This window comes from Camellia sinensis, chromosome 13 (assembly GCF_055761805.1).
Source record: "Camellia sinensis isolate YWXY chromosome 13, ASM5576180v1, whole genome shotgun sequence".
Lineage (NCBI taxonomy): Eukaryota > Viridiplantae > Streptophyta > Magnoliopsida > Ericales > Theaceae > Camellia > Camellia sinensis.
Window position 1 is genome coordinate 18,230,617 of NC_138973.1, and position 21,650 is coordinate 18,252,266.

General features: G+C 39.4%; 2 protein-coding genes across 2 annotated transcripts; both read right to left on the minus strand.

Annotated features, from left to right (window-relative positions):
• Positions 1-13,222: 13,222 nt before the first annotated feature.
• Positions 13,223-14,582, minus strand: LOC145806031 (uncharacterized). The gene is made up of 4 exons (XM_082901649.1): positions 14,492-14,582; positions 14,312-14,416; positions 13,833-14,208; positions 13,223-13,372 (listed from the first exon to the last, which is right to left on the minus strand). The coding sequence occupies exons 1-3, from the start codon at positions 14,546-14,548 to the stop codon at positions 13,900-13,902; spliced, it is 471 nt and encodes a 156-aa protein (XP_082757775.1). The 5' UTR covers positions 14,549-14,582; the 3' UTR covers positions 13,223-13,372; positions 13,833-13,899.
• A 3,910-nt stretch (positions 14,583-18,492) lies between these two features.
• LOC114323365 (uncharacterized) lies at positions 18,493-20,613 on the minus strand. The gene has a single exon (XM_082900312.1). The coding sequence runs from the start codon at positions 20,611-20,613 to the stop codon at positions 18,493-18,495; it is 2,121 nt and encodes a 706-aa protein (XP_082756438.1).
• Between the last annotated feature and the right edge of the window lie 1,037 nt (positions 20,614-21,650).

Here is a 21,650-nt window from a genome sequence, read left to right on the forward strand (position 1 = left end):
TTTCGAGCACTCCAAGCTTTGCTTACGATCGATAATCGACGATCGACAGAGGAGGAGGAGCAAGCCAAAGGAGGAGGGTCGACGTTGGACAACTCACAATCAATGTCGGAAGAGGAAAATCAACACCAGAGGAGGACGATCAACGCCGACCTACTGACGATCGCAGACGAAGCTCTCTGTCTCTCTCCCTCTGTCTCTCTTTCCCTGTGATTGTATTTATTAATATTTTAAAATGAATTGTTAAAGTAAAGAGTGTTGTTGGAATGTGTATTGAAAAAATGGTTAGCTAAACTAATACAGTGGAACTTTGAATAACTAATCTGAGGATGGTTGCTGGGGATGCCCTTATCTTTACCTCTGAGTGATGGTAAAATGACAATATTATCCTTTTTATCTGTAACTCTAACAAAAATTAATTGATTGTCTAAATTGATTCCAATACATAAATTTAGGATTTAACATGTAAAAAGTAAAAGTCATTAATGATTTTTTTTTTTTAATTTATAATTGAGTGTATTGCTTGCCTAGCTTACCCGCACCTTGTGTAATCCTAAAATTGAAGTTTATATTCATACAATGTCAAACTCTAACATTATGTTTGGAATTAAATCTTTCTAGAAATTATATTTCAAAGTGGAAAGGGAAAATACAGGATATCAAAAGAACACTTTTTTGTGTTTGGAGCTAACTGAAATTATAAGTAAAGAATTCCACTTTTTTTGTTTGGGCGGACGACGAATTAGAAAAAATATATATATATATATATATTGAAGATGTTGAATCTTTAGGAGAAACATAAGATTGTTGAGAATTATTAAATGAGAAATATTATCGTGCACATCTTTCATATATACCTTATAATTAAAAGAAAAATAATATAATTTTAATTGTTTGAGTCATAATTAAAAAAATGTTATAATTAAACATAATATAATATATAATTAAAGAATTCATGAGTTATAATTAAAATAATGCACTCGTTTGGCATAAGGCTACGGGGCAAAAATAGTCAAAATAAATAAACTAAAAAGCTAATAAGACAAAATGTCATATTAAAATTATAATTATTTTTTTCTATTATAAAAGTCAAAAAACTTATCCTAACCGAGACTTTTTAATCCCAAGTTAAAAAAGTCAAAAAGCCAACTTACATCCCAAACGAACCTAATGTCATAACTAAAAAAGAAAATTGATCATAACTAGAAAAAAAAATGATATAATTAGTGATGCATATGATACGCTATTTTTAAAGAGGTGCATATTAGAACTTCCCTAAAAAATAAGGATAGAATGAGCAATGAGACTAAATAAGTTAAATTAAATTATTTGATCTGTTACTAATAGCATCCACATCACCATCTAATAAGTTACTACTATTTATCTTATTATGTATATATGATAAGGTAGTTATTTAAAATGGAGTTTACTCGTCATATGTAAGTTTATTATTGATTGATAATACCACATCATCGATTTCATCTCTGTCCATACCAATCGCCAAATGCCGAGCCACCTTCATGCCCCGAAAGTCATGGATCACACTTCCTCTACTAATCACAACACTCATGAACCACCACTTGCCATGCCCCAAGATCACTAAAGATCTCCACACCTTGACTCTATCCCATGACCAACTATCACGAGCTCAAGCCATCTTCTCTTGTAATTTTCACTATCTCAAACCCAAACCTAGCTTCTACAAGCTCATGCGTTGCCACTCCCCTAAACCTTATCATTGCCACTATGATATATTTGTCTTTCACAAATAATTTATCTCTCTCTCTCTCTCTCTCTCTCTCTCTCTCATACAATAAGCTTATTTCATCACCATTGCAATAGTGATTTGGATATGATTATTGTAGTAGTCATTGTGATATGGACATGGTGTAAAGGATTATAAAAAATCATAGTAGTAAAGGATTGTGAGAAGGATGTGAAAGAGTTGGGGGTGATGCTCGTAGATGAAAAATGGTGATCTAAGGTGGTAGAGGTTAGTAATTGTACGAGCACAGAATAATCGTCTTGTATAATTCTGTTGACCAAGTTTGCGTTCCTCCAAACGTTGTCGCTTTGCTACTTGAAAATACAAACGTGAGCTAGCCGGCGGGTGTGTACCAGAAACCCCTCTGATGTCTAAGTCAGCAAAGTAGACAATAAACAATAAGTTTTGTGTATTTGAGAATAAGAATTGCAATACCTGTGCAAAGGTTATGCCATAAGCTTTTATAGATTCCATCTAGCACAATCCCAATAGGAATCTAATTCTCTCTAGTAGAGTCTTCTTAGGAGTCACATGCCCAAGGATAATATTTATCCTTAGAACACCCCCCATCCTTGTAAGCCAAGTAAGATGGCTTAACCTTTTACCTCGGCTGGCGTTACGGTCAACCGAGCTTCCCTGGCACTGTGCTACTCTGGATAGAATTGTGGTACTACTTACTGCAAGATGGCCCACTACCGAGATTCTCTTGTTAACACCTCGGTCCACTTCAAGATCTAGCTTTAGGCAGCGCGATCAAGGCCCTAGAGATCTCTCTAACTGGCTTGGTGCCTGAATGGCCTAGGACCTGCCTATCGTAGCTCCCACCTTGGCCCATAGCTCGGCCCAATGTTTAATAATAATGGACTTAGCTTGGCCCAATTTACTCACATAGATTACCCTCGCAATTGCCCCTTAATTCCGTCTGTGAAACATGATTGGGATTATTGTCTTCCAGCCATGCTAAAACATTCAAACCAGCCGAGCCGAAATACTCAGCTTAACCGAGCTATGATATGCTCAGTTTCCAGAAGTTACGTCGGTCGTACAGTCCGTCTTCCCACGTTTCTAAAGTCGTGTCACGTGGCACGCGTTGATTGCTCCAACTCACTGTGACAATTGTCACTCACTGCCCAAAAATTTAAAAAGTCCCGCCGTATTGCCTCCATTACATATAAAGCTTATACTTCTTGAACGATCACCTTCACTATTCATTCACTGTTCACCCTCGTTTACTCTCCCACTTTTGAGCTTCATATCTTCTACTGTCTGCGTTGGAGCACCACATCACCACCTCACTCTTGCCGCCGTCGCTGGTACGCCCTTTGCTGATTTGCATTAGACTTTTCACTCAACACCTGTAAGTTTCTAGCTTTTTCTATTTTGTTTGGATGAAACATTCACGGTGGTCTTCGTGTTCTTGGCATTTTAGTATTATAAACCTATCACAGAGATGCTGAAATAGTGTCTTTAGCACTGTTACCCACTAAAACAAGCTTATAATTGCTATAGTACCCCAGATCTCACACCCTAGGAAGAACTCTCACCAACGGGCACTGAAACCAGACAAGAACACTAACTTTGATCGAAAATCGCTCTGTAACCGAGCTAAAAAACTTGTTTGTACTAACTTGGGTGAACCTCTCCGAACTAAGTACCACAATCTAAACAGGATCAGGCTAACACCTGGCCGTTAGCCACTCACTTTTGGTCAAACTGTTTATAGCGCATGTTCGCCCTGCCGAACTAAATTTACTCCGTCCAAACTATTGCATAGCCCGTTCAACACTTGGGCATGACACTCTTTCATTTCCACTTTACAGACTCGATTAGGTTGGCTAGGCACACCTTGCACGTGCCCCTTGGTGGCACTGCTTGACCGAGCATTTCTTTGATTCGACCAACACCGGGCTAAAGAGCCGAGCTAGAATTTCCTTTACTAACTTATTTGAACTTAGCCCATAGGCAAGTACCGATTTATGGTAAGCTCGCCAGGTGCTATGGCCGAATTCTGGAGGAAATACAACATCCCTGACGATGTTCAATTCATGCTAGCCGAGCTGGACACCACGCCATGGGGCATGCCTGGTTTTGTTCATTTTGCCCTTCTATCCATTGTTGAGGGTGGACTTCGCTTCCCCGTCCAGCCCCTTAGCTGTGAGTTTTTTAGACAAAATCGTTTATGCCCCACTTAATTATCCACCAACAGTTACAGAATAATCACTGGAATAGCCAAGCTAAATCGTCGCATTGGCCTTAACCTCTATTCCACTAATATTCGGTCGGCCAAAATGACGACGGTTGGGTCTATTACCTAAGAATCAAAAAAGGCCAAGAGAAAATCATCAAACGTAGAATCAAAAAAGGCCGAGAGAAAATCATCAAACGTACACCAAACAAAGACTTAAACAATGATGATTTTCTCTGGGTCAGTGGCAACTTTGAGGACAACAAAGCCCCAATACCGAGCCGAAATATTAACTGGAATAAGAGGATAGCTGGTAAGAATAGTCTGGTCCGTCTCTTTTGCTATTTCGAGTACTCCTGCCATTCTAACCCTTGTTTCCTCTTTATGTAGATTTGAACCACCTTAAAATAACCTACGCTTACGCGAATGAAAATGCCCTCCGTGTCGCGTTTTGCTACCACAATCGAGATTGGACTGAGCTTCTAAATTTTGAGCCGACCTATCAATATAATGGTAAGAGAAAAACTAAGGTCACAAACTTTCTTCTTGAATCATCACCGGAGCCGGACCCAAACCTCTCCTAAATCAATATTATTCCTCTTACTGAAGAGCAAGTGATGGCAAAAAAGTAAGCTGTCTGAGCCCTTATTACCAAACAGACTTCTGCCTCCAACGCAGAGGCGTAGACCGAGCTGCCTCCAGCTGGTCATGTACGCGAGACCGTGGTCGCTCTCCTGTCTGTCAGAGTGTAGACGTCCCCGAACGTCCCGGGAGGGAATCCCGTTTTGTTCATTTGGGCTCACTACAGTTCAGGACTCAATGTCACGGTCCTGTATCTAATCTCGCAGAGTGCAATGCAAGACCGATAAATCATCAAAGAGTCCAAATCCGGCAAATCGTTTTGAAAAACTGATTTTTAGAAAGAAGTGCCAAACATGGACTGCTTTGCCAGATACAGAGTCGCCACCTAAATATTTTATTTTGGAAAAATTTAAGAAACCCTAACTCGTGCCTAAGGCCACGTGTCCATCATCACCAAAGTTGTCTCGGCTCGGGAACTTGGGTACGATTAGAGAAGGTCACTTCGTGAGCACCCCCGCTCGCCCGATCAAAGATCGGCCTCTACTAACTATGATATCGAGTTTTGAAAACATTATGTGCTCTTATTCTAATTTATTAGCCTAGAATTACTATGTGATGCGCACAACATACAAGTATAGACCGGGTCGCCTGAATTGGAACAAAACATTTCATGTTTGTTTTTTAAAGCGGTTTGCTACTTGCAAGTAGGCTTAAAATGCAGATTTTGCCACCCTCGGGTGGGCTTAGAAAACATGGTTTTGCCACTATCTAGTGGGCTTAAAACTCACAATCAATGAATTGTTTCAATCCAAGTAATCCAACCTTCACCCACAGGCATTCAGGCAGTTATATCACGTAAGCAATTAGCCTCATGGTAAGCATGCTATCATGGCAATCACTCACACACATACAAGGATGCTAAAGAATAAACACTTACCGAGTACTCTGAGCCAAAGAAAGAAGCTAATTAGAAATCATGCATGAATCCTAACTATGCTGAAATGCCTAATGCAACATGAGAGGGAGATTTATGAGCTGAATTGGGTCGTAGTAATGGCCGGGCAAATTGTGGGCCGAGCACAATTGGGCCGTGGTAGCTTGGGCCTGTCCAGAAGGGTTTTTCTTGGTTAAGGCACAGGGCATGTGGGACCGAGCTACTTGGCTTGTTGGTGCGGAAGCCGGTCTACTGGGAGTTCGGCCGAGATGTCTGCCTGTCTTCACGGGTTCCACGGTTCATGCGTTAGCTCGGCAGGAAGACCGACGGCTAATCGGCTCGACCTATCTCGAGCTTGGCTTGCCAGAATGCAGCTGAGTTCGGTTGTACAGGAGCTCGGCGAATGGTTCATTAAGGTATACCGCGTAGCGCGGTCAGGAGAAACTGAGGAGGTTCCGCCGGTCTGCCGAGCTCCGTCGAGGTATCCTAACAGTTTGGTTAGGTGGAGGTTACTGGATTTGTGCTGACAGATGGGATAGCAGTATCACGTGTCGAGAGACTAATGGGAGTAGATTTGGGGCACATAAGGTATATAGGCGAGTCTGCGCCCCCCATGCCTAGATAGATGAACATTTGGTAAGAGAAATACTTACACTCAACTCAGTCCTCTCTCTCTCTCTATCCCTATGTGTGTGTCTAACTTGATCGTCAGAGGAGTTTTCCGGCCACACACCGCTGGGTAGCTCATTGCTGTTGTGCACACAGGTGATCGGACAGAAACGGAGCTTGGAAGAAAGGAGTGCGGGCTTGCCTGAATATTTGCTCCCCGCACAATTGGCGCTGTCTGTGAGAACTTGACAAACAAAACCTTGTCTTCCAGGCTCATCTGAACGCCGTCCATGGCGAACAACGACGAGATTCTATTGTCTTCCATCGACAGAATTACCCCGGAGTCAGGCAGACGGAGAGAAGGGCATCCCACCATCGTTCCTCCGATGGCGGACCTGGAGACTTCTCCTGGAGGACATTCAAGAGATGCTGTAGACACCCCATTTTTGACCGTCCTCAAGACTTGGACGTCACCGTTTGAACACTCGGTGATTATCCATCTTTGTGTTCGTTTGGAGTTCCCGGAGGCCTCGGCTCGCGCGCCTTGTCTCAGGATCTCCGAACTTGACTGTTTAGTGTCTGGTTTCACACAAAACACTTGTGTTTTGCCTTTGAGAGGCAAGGTAGGGCTTGTAGACCATCCCCACCCACCACCGACAGTGGCTAGAGGCCACCGGCTGGTTTTTGCTGCCACCGGCAATGTATATTGCCGGCCGGCACTTTTTGTTGCCGGTCAGCACTATTTAGTGCCGGCCGGCACTCTTTTTTGCCAAGATGGCATTTTTGGGCAGCCGACCACTGTTCATCTACTTTATGGAGATATTTTGTGCCAACTGTGATAGCTGGCACCAACTCTGCCTCCCTCCATACACGTGTATGGAGGGATCTCCCTCTAAGCAAGCTTGTTGTATAAGCTTTGCAAGAGGGAGTCTTATAAGAGGAAGGGCTTTCCTCGTTGATCTAGGTTAGAGACTTAGAAGCAAAAACCAGAGCTTAGAGATATAGATACGTTCTATCTCTATATCTCCCTGTCTCTCCTCCTTTGTGTGTGTTTCCTTGGCCTAAAGGTGGATTTTACCTTACTTTTGCACCATTACACACACTATTACACCTTGCTCCGAGATTGAGGGACTTAGGGGGTTGATTCTTGAGTTTTTGGACTGATTTTGATCAAAAGAAGAGAGTTGGACCATTTGTTCTTCAAAGGTTCTTCAAGGGTGAGTATCTTGCTTTATATTCCCCAAACTTGCAATAGTCTTTTACCTATCTTGCTTGTTGATTTAGCTTTTGTGTATAACATAAAAAAGGCTTATATTTTCATGCTTTAGAACTTTCATTAAGGTTTTTTTGTGTCTTGAGTGCAAACTCACCCTTTTAGGCCTTGTTTGGCCCCTTTTGTTGCCTTTTTGGTAGGGTTTTGTTTACTTCAGTGTTTTGATCTCTTTACCACTGAAAAACCAGTATATTTTTAGTAGTAAAGAAGGTGGTTTGAAGTCTTGCATAGGGGAGGGACTCCCCTCTCCCTTCATTGTCTTGTTTCCTTACATTTTGGCCTAAAAGGGTAGCATATATGCTTGATCATCTTGAGCCTTATTTCAGAAGTTTTTTTGGATGTTTGAGGTCATATGTAACCTCTGTTTTTGGCCGGATTTGTGCCTCCTTGTATGATTGTAGTACTTGCTTTGCATTGCTCCATTTAGCTTAGAAATGCATCTCATGATTAGGCCATGATTCTTGCATGTGTTGGCTTAGTTCCATGAAGTTTTTAGCATTGTTTTCCCATGCTTAAAGTCTGTTGGTTATCAATTTGGTCATGATTGACACGTTTGTTATGGTTGCTTTGCATTTTGGCATGAAAGCTTTGAGCATGTTGACCTCTAGCATGCATGGTTGTGATCATCCTATTGATTTGGCATCATTTAGGGCCACATTTCAGTCCAAGAATCATGTTTGTATGTGTGCATGTATGATCTCTTTTATGCCTTGAGGGTGTGCCCTCTTATGCCTAGAAATGAGTCTTGGTGGTAGCATTTCATGGGAGGCATTTTAGCTGCCATATTAGGAGGCTTTGGAGTCCCATTTTGCATGTAAAAATTCTGTCTTTACTTGTCTTAGTCATGCCATGAGTGGTCATGTTGGTGGGAGTGAAATGCCTCCCCTTTGTGTCTTAACCTTAGGACCATTACCTTGTTTGTTAGCATGACTATTTGTCCACCTTTTAGACACCTTTCGGCCACTGTTTTGGGGTAGTTCAAGGTCTGTCCCTCTATGGTTCAAGGTCCCATTGCATGCTTGTTTCATGTTTGTTGCATGGTTGCTTCATTAAGCCTTGTAGTATATTAATCCCATTGTCAAATTGGTCCATGTTTGCACCACATTTGCACCTTGTACGCTTAGCATTTCATATTTGTCATGATAGTTGCATAACATTTGCTATGTCTTGCATAATTGGTATCATGTTGCATTTGAGCCATGTTTGCATAACATGCATTGCATTACTTGGTTTGGGGTGTCAAACCCGGTGTGAGAATCAAGGAACATTCATACTACAAGTGATGTAATGTGCCTTGATTCTCGGTCACCGAGGCCTTTGACTCCGGCTTGATAAGGCTTTGGTTCTCATTTTGTTTGTTGCATGCATCCTTACATCAAGTGGCAAATTTGATCCCTTGGGCTATCATGCACCATTGATGGCTCGAGGATCGAAGGTCATGCTTCCTTGAGTTCAAAGCAGGATAGGAAGCATGACCATGCTCACATGTGCCTGAAAACCCCATGCCATGCACTGTCTGTTCCCTGTTTGCTGTCAAAGCTGTCTTCTGCAGGAAGTTTCTGCCGACCGGCAGAATTAAGTGCCGACCAACAATATTTGATTGGCCGGTAAATCAAAATAATGCCGATGGAAATCCTGGACTGCCGGTGGGAATTCTGCCTGGCCGGTGGTGCTCTGCAACATGCAAAGAACCTGTTCTGGAGTTTTGGCGATTTTCAGAGGGACAGGGCAGTACAAGCAGAGGTGGCAGGGGTACGGTACGGGTTTTTCGGGCGAGCCGAGTTCCGAGCATGCATCATTTGCGCCTCCCGAGGCAGAGGCTGCGGCCACCCTCTTCTTTCTTTTGCATCCTTTCTTTTAATTAATTAGAAATTCTGTAATAATTTTATTTGCTTATTATTTGGGACTGTAATATTTATTTGTACCCTCCGAGTGAGGGCAATTATGTAATAAGTGTGCGTGAGTGTGTGTATGTCTTCCAACCTCACGTCTTTCTTCCCTTTTATTTACCTGCTTATGATGGTAGATTAGGGCACGTTTAATTTAGCATACCTTATGCTATGCATGCGTGCATTCATGCATTTGTACTACATGCATTAGGCTCGGTACATCACGCTAACCGCATTTGTACTTCAATTTACAAATCGAATATGTGATAATTGATCGCATTACATATGCCATGCTTAGGTTAACCGAGCCTATCTAAATTGCATCCTGTATGTGTTGCATTAGGCAATTTAACATGAACTAGGACACGTACGTTTTGCTAACTAGTTTACTGTTTTGGCACGGAGTACGATGTAAGTATTTATGCTTTAGCATCTCGCATGTGTGTGAATGTTAACATGACAGTATGCTTGCCATGCGGGTAGTTGCTTACGTGATATCACTGCTTGAATGCCTGTGGGTGAAGGTTGGATTGTTTGAGTTGGGAAAACTCGTTGAAATCCGCATTTTAGCCTACTTGCGAGTAGCAAATCCAAAACATTTTCCAAAAACAAACGGATATGCAATGCTTATTTCCAAATTAGGCAATCTAGTCTATACTTGTTTGCTGTGCGCATAACATAGTAATTCTAGGCTAATAACCAGAATAAGAACACATAAACGTTTTCAAAATAGAATATCACGGTTAGTAGAGGCCGGTCTTTGGACCGGGCGAGAGGGGGTGCTCATAGCTGACCTTCCCCAATCGTACCCAAGCTCCCGAGCCGAGACAACTCCGGTGATGACGGACATGTGGCCTTCGGCACCGAGTCAGGGTTTCCTAAATTTCCCCATTTTAAAAATATTTAGGTGGCGACTCTGTATCTGGCAAAGCAGTCCATGTTTGGCACTTCTTTCAAAATCTGTTTTCTCAAAACGATTTGTCGGATTTGGACTCTTTGGTTCAGATTTAGAACCGTAACACAAATCGAGTCCGAACTGTAGTAGCGGGGTCCCTCGCGGACTTGTTACAGTTTCTGGCGACTTTGCTGGGGATTTTTAGAGAGCTTGACTCGAACTCATGATATCCTGTTTTGACTTCATCTATGTGTTTCTTTGCATTGCATGTGCATTGGTGCGCCTAGGAACACAGTGTTTGCCATCTGCCATTCCTGAACGGTTTGCCGGAGGCTTGTCTTGTCAAGGCATGACCATAAGGCTGACCGGCTATGGGCTCTGACAGTATGGGAACACAAACCCCGGTTTTTACCGAGGCACCCTTTTCGACCATTCGACCTAGTGCATATTCGGATCCATAGTGACCATTCCAAGTTAGGACAGGTTGCTTACCCGATGTTAGGTTGTTTGAAAACCGCTGTGTGCGTAGTGAAACCCTAGCTCCTGACAAAATAGGACAGGGAAACCCTACCCCAACATAGGGGTGTTTTGGTTCTCTTTACTTGCTATGTGCTTTTAGAATGTATTTCTACAGGAAAAGTACGTGTCAGTTTGCAAGTTTGAGTATCAGACCTGAGGACACCAGTATCAGTATCAGTTATGAGAATCAGTTATCTGCGGGTATCGGGTTCAGTTTTCGGGAACAGTGATTTCTGGGAACAGTGATCAGCAGTAGGGTACAGTTGTTTGGCTACACCCGTGTTTGATCAGTTTGGGCTGAAATGCTGTCTGTTTTTCCTTTCAGTTCAGAGAGTTGCAGAGTTGATCCAGAATAGCCAGTGTCTCCCCTTGCTGAGGCAGGATTTATGGCGGCACAAAATTCAGAAGAAATTGTGGTTATGACGGCTGCATTGGAGCAGGGAACCGCTCCGCAGAGTGAGGCCAGCATCAATATGTCACATCCACCCAGGTCGCCCGTTGTGCATCCGGTCTGGGCTCCCCAGTTATACCAGGCTCGTGAGCCCACCACCTTTGAATTGATGGGGATGATAGGTGACCTCCAGAGGTCCGTGGCCGATCTGGCCTATGGAATGTCGGCTTCACCGCCAGCGGCGCCATATGCCGGGAATTTCATACCACAGGAGCCCCCGCTACTGGGGCGGATTGTGATAGAGCTCAGCCAGCCAGAGGTGGCTTCCAGCTACAGCCGCGACATGCCAGCACCAACCCAGACCCTTGATCAGGCTGAGGCTAGAGGAAAAGACAAGGCAAAAGTAGATGTCGATCCTATTGAACAACTGCTATGGGCAGTCGAGGCTCTGAAAGTCAGAGGGATGAACAAGCAACAAACATCTGCGGTCGTGACCAAAGCTGTGGATGATGCTTTCTCCACTCCAATCAAAGGCAGTTCAAGCGAGGCAGAAAATCGGGATGGGCCCCGTCATTCCCAGACAATTCCTGTCGTTCCCAACCCTGCACCGGGAAAGGGTCAAAAAGCCAAGGCAGTGCCAGCCGACCCTTTCGCTAGCGCATCTGGCAAGAATCCTCAAACTTCAAAGTACCTGCCCCGAGGGCGCAGGGTCTTTCACGACCTCTACATGCCTTTGTCTAGGGCATTACTAATATTGGCGAAGAATGAGCATCTTAAACCTTTGGAGCCTCAGCCACTCCCGAAGAATCTCCCCGCCACGCATGATGCTACCTTGTACTGCGCGTACCACCAACAGTCCGGTCACAGTACCGATGGTTGTTCCCGCCTTCGTCATGAAGTGCAAGATTTGATCGACAACAAGGTTATCCTCCCACTACAACAAATTTGGGATTTAAAGACGAAACAAATTTGTCCCAAAATGTATATATTTCGTCACCCAAACTAATTACGACGAACATTTTTCGTCACCCGTTTTGTCGCCAAAGGGTCGTCGCTAAAGGGTCTTAGAGACGAAAAAAAAAATTCGTCATTGAAAATGATAAATTTATGACGAATTTTTTTGTCTCCAATACACTTTGTTGGGAACATACTTGTAAGTAATTAGCGACAAAATATTTTGTCATTAAAGGAGAAATTAGAGACAAAAGTATTTCGTCATAAATATAAGAAATAGAGACGAAATAATTTTGTCACGTTTAATATAAATAAAGACGTAAATTTTTTGTCAAAGAAGCTACCAATAGAGACAAAAACAAATTCATCATTAAAAATAATAAATTTGTGACGAATTTTTTTGTCTCCAATACACTCTGTTGGGAACATACTTGTAAGTAATTAGTGACAAAATATTTTGTCATTAAAGGAAGAAATTAGAGACAAAAGTATTTTGTCATAAATATAAGAAATAAACGAAGACAAAAAAAATTTGTCAAAGAAGCTACCAATAGAGACAAAAACAAATTCATCATTAAAAATGATAAATTTGTGACGAATTTTTTTGTCTCCAATACATTCTGTTAGGAACATACTTGGAAGTAATTAGCGACAAAATATTTTGTCATTAAAAGAGAAATTAGAGACAAAAGTATTTTGTCATAAATATAAGAAATGGAGACAAAATAATTTTGTCACGTTTAATATAAACGAAGACGAAATTTTTTTGTCAAAGAAGCTACCAATAGAGACAAAAACAAATTCATCATTAAAAATAATGAAATAATGTCAAAAAAAATTCGTCACACATTGAGGGTAATAATGACAAAATGTGACAATATTTTTTGTCATGACAAATTCATTTAGCGACGAAATAAAGAATTCATGACAAAATTAATCGTCCACCTAAGCTAAATAAGAGACAAAAAAACCTTCTTTAGGGATGAAAAATTTTGTCAATAATTCCATAATATTTTTTTTCCACATTATATACCTATTTTATCAAAATCTAAATTTTAATTCAACAAATATGACCCTGTTCATGTTGAAACCTGTTGAATATAACAATTCCATCACAACTTAACCTAACCTGTTATCAACACATTTACAAATTAACAAAATGAAGATATTCATTCATCATTACAAATAATTTTATCCTAATATAATAAAATAGTGAAATATCCACAAAATATCCAAAAGTTATAACTTGTTCAATTCCACCAAAAATCCAACAATAACTAGTGCAACTCCAAAAAGTATGTGTATCCTTATCAAACAAAAATGAACATTCAAGCAAATTACATCATTGTTGCACGTCAAAAATGCCACCCTAATCCAATCTGCAAAAAAATAAATTAAAATTTTTAGTAATTAATCAATTATACAAAAGATTAAAAACATTAGTAACTCATCAATTTACAATTAGATCAATTATACAATTTATCCCTGTAACAGACTTTTTTTGAGATTATGAGAACAAAAAATTAATTTTAAGGCTAATTCACAAATGGTGCATCCCATTAATGTGTCGTAAGTTCATACAACTTATATTGGTCCCTCCTAAGGTGTTTCTATTGGTTCCTATACAAATCTGTAGTTGTGTGATAATTTAGCATTTCGATGGCTTTTTTTGAAGCTTTAAGTATAGAGAAAAATATATATTTTTTAGATTAATTCACAATTTATACATTCCGTGCACCTGTACAAATTGGATGTCATATGCATGTTTCCATTACTTCATAATTCTTCAAACATGTATTCTTTTATAAAATTTGTTATATTAAAGTTAATATACTTTACCAAGAAGTATGTCCACTTGTGGATGAGTCCCCTCCACTTCCAAAGTTTCCAGTGAATCCTTTGGTCCTCAAAAAATGACAACATCAGCCATTATCTCCTCTTGCTTCTTCTTACCCTCTTCAAGATTTTCTATTTTATTGTTTTGCATTTGTATTTGTTCCTTCTGTGTCTCTATTTGCATCTCAAGGTACTTCACAAAATCATTTGTTTTAGCATATATGGTAGTGGTCCTCCTAATAGAGGATGAAGGTCTCATGCCAAGTCCCTTCACATAGCCAGACCTTGGCTTTAGGACTTTGATTGATAGCTCTTCTGCAGTCAAAGAGGTTGATCTCGGCTGTGAGAGGTGATCAGCCTGTGTCTGTATCATATTTTCCTATCAAATATAAAAAAAATGAAATAATTATTAGAAAATTAAATAAGATTATAACAAATAGTATTCTAAAATTTTGTTAATAAAAATTGCAATATATACTCACATAATTACACTGAGCTTGAGATGAGATCCACTCATGTGTTTTCTCATTATAGTGAGTTTCCTTGTACAACTCTGCTAGATCAGGTAGCATCTTCTTTTCTCGTGCCTAATTCGATAGTCCAAATATTCAATAAATAAAGCTAAGAATCTAATATAATTCTGAAAGTGCAAGGATACGTACCAGTTTTTCTACTCTAACAGGGATTGACCTAGAACCACACCTATGTTTTGGATACATCCTTTCTCTGTTCGCGATGTTGGCCTTTAATTGTTCCTATAAGGAAGAATGACCAATATAACAATGAAATGTATCATTAGTAAGACAAATATGTTGGCTTTTGATTGTTCCTGTAAGGAATAATGAACCAATATAATAATGAAATGTATCACTAGTAAAACAAATTTAAAGCTTGATAATAAAGAAATTGCATTGTTCCTCTCTATCATTTTCCTATATATCATTTCAACTTAAAAAATATTTCAAATTAGTCACTAGTTTCATTCAATTCTTTGAAAAATAGATTAGAGGACTTGTTGAGATTTCATCATAAGATGGTTTTTCTGGGTGAAAAAAGAAAAACGAGTAATTTACACCATTCACAAATAGGGGGCATATAAGCATGGACAAGATAGATTGTGAAAAAATCCATTTACATTTCACAAGATATGGAACAATTACTGATACCAAACTCATAACCCTTTCTTTCTTCCACAACTCTATCAAATCTAAAGTTCTGTCTCAATACCCTATATTAGTTACTTAGCTAGTTGCTTACCATTATCATGAAACTTCAGACCAAACCCAAGAACAAACCGAAAATTAATACAATCATAGAAACTGAAATCTTAGTTCTTTATTCTATGATGTGAAAGATGCACTTTAAGGAACCATAAATTAATCTCCTATTATGCGAGCCCTCCAATCCATGTTTAATAGTTTCCCTTCTCATTTTCCCACTTATTTGGTTTTTATTATGCTCCACTTACATGCCTAAAAGATAAAGGGAAAAGAATACATATGGAATTTCATAACAAATTGATTGTGTTCTTTCTAGTTTTTTTAGAATCTCTCCCTATTCTAATCAAATTCTTTCTTCGCTGATATAATAAAAAAGATGAAAATGTTACCAGAAATTCTTTAGTGTTCCACTTTTTATCAATAAGATCTATCCACTTGGTAGGATCAACATTCTTCGGTGGCTGGTTTCTTACATACTCCTCCCCTTTAGCCTCCTTCAGCTCCATGAATTGTTTGTGCAGCCTATAGGTATGGTTACTCAATCTCCGACCAAATTTTGTGTTCATTGCCTTCTCTATATCAACAGGGTCTCCTTGTAAATCAAATTGATCCTGCAAAAAATAGATAAGTCATAGATAATTCTTATAAAAAATAAAATAATTACAATAAATAATTAAGATTTCTAACCTATTATAAAAATGAGTAAAATGTCCTATAATAGAGTAGACAACGAACTTAAATTCAAGCGTTGAAACATCGCCTCCTTAACGGAGGCATCAACATACTTCCACCTACGAACACTTGGATCTGGTAAACGAGTTCGCACTTCTACACCAATCTTTGAGGCTAGTTTTGAGGCATAGTCCCCTACCGGTGCACGAAATTCTGGAGGGATAGGCACGCTAAGCTTTCCATCTCTATCAACAAGGCCTTGAACCTCTTTGCCTCGAGTTGGGCCACGAGCATGCTTAGCAGCTGATATTGTGAAGCCATAATATTGAAATAGTATGTGAACAAATTTAATTAAGATCTCAAATCAATGTAAATAAAGAGTGTGTCTTACCAATAGTATTACCAGCAGTCACCTCAAGTTGAGGCTCCACATTGAGAGGTGGCGGCGAATGGCTAGCCACCTCAGGACGTGAAGAGGTATGCCCCTCTTATGATGCGTGGGTCAATGCCTCATGATGAGATTGTGAACTGGCACTCGATGGTATCTCTAACAGCTGAATAACATAATAAAATATGAATATATGTACAAAGATATACATGTGTATGTGTGTATGAATTGAAAGTAACAAGAAAGAATATATTTCACAATGCATAAATGCATAGTACCTCATGCTCAAACAAATCATAGGATTTAGTTTCACTGCCATCTTCAGCCTCTGACGGTCGATAATTATCGTCATTTTCCTCAATTGGTATTTGTTTTTCCTTCCTCAATTTCTTATGTTGAACCACAGCCTTCGAACAAGTTGTTATATTCTTCACTCCTAGAGCATTCATTCTCTCACGGTTTTTATGAATAATCTTCATTCTTTGTTTCTCATAGTTCGTTACCTTCTTAGTTGCGGTACTTGGTTTGGTCAATTGCTTTTTTGTAGCGTCCATTTTGCCCAACTATAAAGCATAATTGAACATTGTTTTGGTGGATATGCATAATTGAACATTAGATGTAAAGAAAAGATAATTATATATTTCTATACATAAAGCATAAAGCAACAACAATCTCAACAAGTGGATATGTCATATAGGCTCTAAATCATTGAAATATCGCTAGAGTGAGATGGATGATTTTTGTTTTTACTATTACTTATCATAGAACAAATTAATTATAAAGCCATCAGACACATACTATGACCAATCAATGATAAACCTATATAACAGTGGATGAACCCCACAACTGAAATTCAACTACATTAATTAAGAACAATGTTCATATAGAAAGTGCAAAATAATTACAAATCCTAGTCTACATCAAGATCCATATCGTAATCCACATCAGGTTCGTCACACTCTTCATTTTGTTTGTCAGCTCTATTCTCTATCATTGTTTCATCAGATGACCTAACCCTTGTAACAACTTCTGCTTCAACACCATCTCTATAACATTGAGCATTAGGGCCGATGTCGATTGGAACAACATCGGTAATATTTTCTTGTTGGAACACATCGTTTTCTTCTGGTTCATCTAATGATTCTCCATCACCTACCTCTGGTACATCAAAGACACCCCTATGTTACACTCGTTGAACGACTTGCCAAGGTTGTCCCCATTTGGTACCATTTAGGTAAAAGACTTGCTTAGCTTGGCTAGGCAAGATGAAAGGGTCGTGTTGATACCACTGACTTGTGACATCAATACTTATGCAATAATCATCGGTTCGCAATGTTCTACTTCGACCTGTGTTTCCTGTGTTGTACCATTCACACTGGAACAATACAACTTTGTTATGACACATGTACTCCAATTCCCAAACATTGCACAAGTGACCATAAAATTCATGCGTCACTCCCTCATGATCCCCTTCCGTAAGCACACCACTATTCTGACTCTTACGGTGATTGTCTACTTCTCTTGTACGAAATCGTACGCCATTGATTATGCAACCTGAGTACTCTTTTACTAGCAAATTCGGGCCATTTGCTAGCGACCATAAATCATTGGTTGCCTCTGGTGACTTTTCTTCTCTCAATATATTTATCTACAATCACATATAACGTACATCAAGATAGTAAAAATAAATTCATAAATGATCAAATCTTATACAAATTTTTAATCATGTCTTAAAATTGAAAATGCCTTACCCGCTCTTTGAACCACTTGGGAAACTCTTGTTGTTGTATACGGGTTATGCCTTGGTCAGATGGAGTCCGTAATAGATTTTTGTGTATCCTACTCAAAAGAATGTGATTATTATGCACTGCTAACTACATTAACAAAGCTAAGAATACACATATTTAAATGAAAAACATACTCTAGATACTTCTCTATCTCGGGGCTATTGTTTAACAAGAACCAATGAGCCATATCACGATATTCTTGTGACATATCAGCATCCCTTGTGATTAGGCCAATAGGACGGGCAATTTCTGTGAATATAGTCAACCCTTTACGACGTTCGCCACGATCTTGATTTCGTTCGAGTCGATTATGCACTGTTTCGATCCCATCAACATACATTGAACAAAAAGTAATGCACTCTTTGACAATGTAAGCCTCTGCGATTGAACCTTCTGGTCGAGCTCGGTTTGTAACAAACTTTTTTAAAGCTCCGAGAAACCTTGAAAAGAGAATTAGTTAAGAGCAAGGTTACACATGCAACATATAATACGAACCTTTCAATTTAACAATTACCTTTCAATCCGGTACATCCATCGATATTGCACCGGTCCTCCAAGAATAGCCTCACGCGGCAAGTGAACGGCCAAGTGAACCATCACATCAAAGAAGCTGAAGGAAAGATCTTTTCAAGCTTGCATAATATGTGTACTATACGTTCCTCTAATTTCTCAAGTTCATTACGGCGTAGTGTCCTTGAGCACAAATCCTGGAAAAAGCTACCTAACTCAAATAGTGTTTTACTAATCTCTTTGTCTACGTAACCACGCATCCCAATTGGAAGAATCCGTTGTATGAGTACATGGCAGTCATGACTTTTCAAGCCTGTTAATTTACCATTTCTCGCATTCACTGATCTTGATATGTTTGCAGCATAGCCATCCGGATACTTCACTGATTTCAAGAATTCAAAGAAACCCTCTCTCTCTTCAGGGGTCAATGAAAAGATTGCCCTAGTTTTGACATAAGTTCCATCAGGATGATGTGTTAACCAAAACTCTTTCCTTATACCCATGTCTTCCAAGTCCATCCGTGCTTTGTCGGTGTCTTTGTTCTTTCCATCAATGCCTAACATAGTTCCAAAGGTATTTTCACTAAAATTCTTCTCGACGTGCATGACATCAATGTTGTGTCGAAGCTTCCGTTTCTTCCAGTATGGTAACTCATACAAGATGCTTACCTTTGTCCAATTTGGTGCCTGACGGAGTCTTTTCTTGTTTCTTGGATGCTTCCCATATGTGACACCTGTCACTCTGTCCAATTGCTCTAATATCTTTTCCACTGGTAACTCTAAAGATCTCTTTCGCTTCTCATGCTTACCATTGTAAGCCTTACTCTTTCTTATTTCAGGGTGGTTTTGAGGCAAGTAGCATCGATGGTTAGTGTATGCAGTCTTACCTTTCAAGGATTGAAAATATGGGTCATCATTGCAAGTGTAGCAAGAATAATGACCCTTTGTTCTCCACCCAGATATGTCACCAAATGCGGGCCAATCATGTATAGTCCACATCAAAGCTGCACGCATCTGGAAAGACTCACCAGTTACGGCATCATAAGATAATGCACCATTTTCCCACAACTCATTCAACTCATCCACCACAGGTCTCATGTAGACATCAATATCGATCCCTGGTTGTGATTCTCCAGGAATAAGTAGTGACATCATAAGAAAGGGATCTTTCATAACCAACCAAGGTGGCAAGTTATAAGGAATGAGTACTACAAGCCATAAACTATACGAGTTGCTCATGTTCCCGAAAGGATTGAACCCATCAACAGCCAACCCTAGCCTTACATTTCGAGGCTCCAGGGCAAACTGAGGATGTTGCACATCAAATTCCTTCCATTCATCACTATCGGCGGGATGTCTCAATACTCCGTCATCTATACGTTTGTCCTTGTGCCATCTCATGTCCTCAGCAATCTTCCTTGACATGTACAATCTTTTCAACCTTGGTGTTAATGGGAAGTACCGCAACACCTTATGGGGAATCTTCTTACCCCTGCCATGATTGATCTTGTATCTGGATGCCTTACATTTTGGACATTTATCTAACCTTGCATTTTCCTTCCAAAAGAGTACACAATCATTTATACAAGCATCAATTAACTCATATGACAAGCCCAAATCACGAAGTATTTTCTTAGCTTCATAAAATGACTTTGGAACCAAATTATGTTTTGGTAAAAGTTTTGTTAACAACTCCAATAGTGTATCAACCGACTTATTGCTCCAGTGGTTTGTTACCTTCATATTAAGCAGCTCGATGACAAACTTCAATAGAGTGTAGTTTGTGCAACCTAAGTACACCTCACGTTTGGCATCATTCAATAGTTTATCGAACGTTTGTACTTCCTCATTCTGGGGTGCATCGTTGGGTTCTCCTCTTATTCGATCTTCCACTAAGGCATCAATACCACCTAAAACCTCATCTTCATCAATTGCCATTTCATGGTGAGCCTCATTTGATACACGTGGTTCCCCGTGCTCATGCCAAATAGTGTATGTTTGCATAATCCCATATTGAAGCAAATGAATTTGCACATTTCGAAGATTTTGGGAATAATAGTTCACACAGTTCAAACATGGGCACGGAATTTTACCTTCCTGGTCAACAACTGCCATTGCAAATTTAATAAATGATGTCACCCCATCAATAAATGGCTGACTCATCCTTCCATCAGGTGTCTTACCCAATGCAATCCAACTCTTGTCCATGTCTGATCACAAATGAAAGATCAAGTTTTTTTAATTTGTGTGTCATAAAACGCATCATGTATACTATTAACCTATTCCATTTAGGAATGCACAATGTGTATCATACAAAGAAAATCATATGATGTCGTCTATCTCTAATCTTTCCTTAATTCTCCAAGTATATAACATAGATTGAGATGGAACATATTTAAGTAGTAAAGTTGCAAAGTACAATGTAGACTAATGTATTTTCAAATTGTTTGAATTTCGCCATCTAAGAAAAACTGTATTTTTTTTTGGTAATTAAGTCATAAAATAGATTAGCGAAAACCCCACTACACAGCTACCAAACGAACTAAACTAAGCTAACAACTAAACTACGAGAAAAATGAAGCTAACAACTAAGCGAAAACCCTACTACTGCATGGTATGACTTAAATTTGCATCATGTTATTAGTCTCTATCTCTTTCTTAGTTGATCCTTAAATAAATTCTAATTTATCTCAAGTATACAATCAAATTATTAAAATATTTTTAAATGTAGAATTCATTACCTATTTTGATATTATATTAGATTGTTAATTACCAACTCATTCAAAAGATTAAACTATTCAAATGTGACGCATGCATGGTATGACTTAAATTTGCAAAAAAATTAATTACAAAATAAGATATAATCGTCTTACTTAAGTCTAAAATTCAAAAATAAGAATAAAAGGTTGATCTCAAGAACTTGAGAGGCCAATGGGGCCTACCACAGTCTCATTTTGATAATTCGAACAGTCCATTTTGTAAAACATTTCGTGTATATTATACATTAAAAAAATTAAGCTAATTTAATAATCATAATCTTTTTATTTTATAACGTTTGTGAATGACTTAGCTCATCAAAATAGGATATGTGATGGCCCCGGACCATTGGTAATCCCTTGTAATCCAATCCTAGCAAATAAAGTTAACAAGTGACTCCCCCCATGGCAAATATGCAATGTCAATAGGGGCGGAGGCAGCGTGTGACCAGGGGGGTCACGTGCCCCCCTAGATTTTGGAATTTTTTT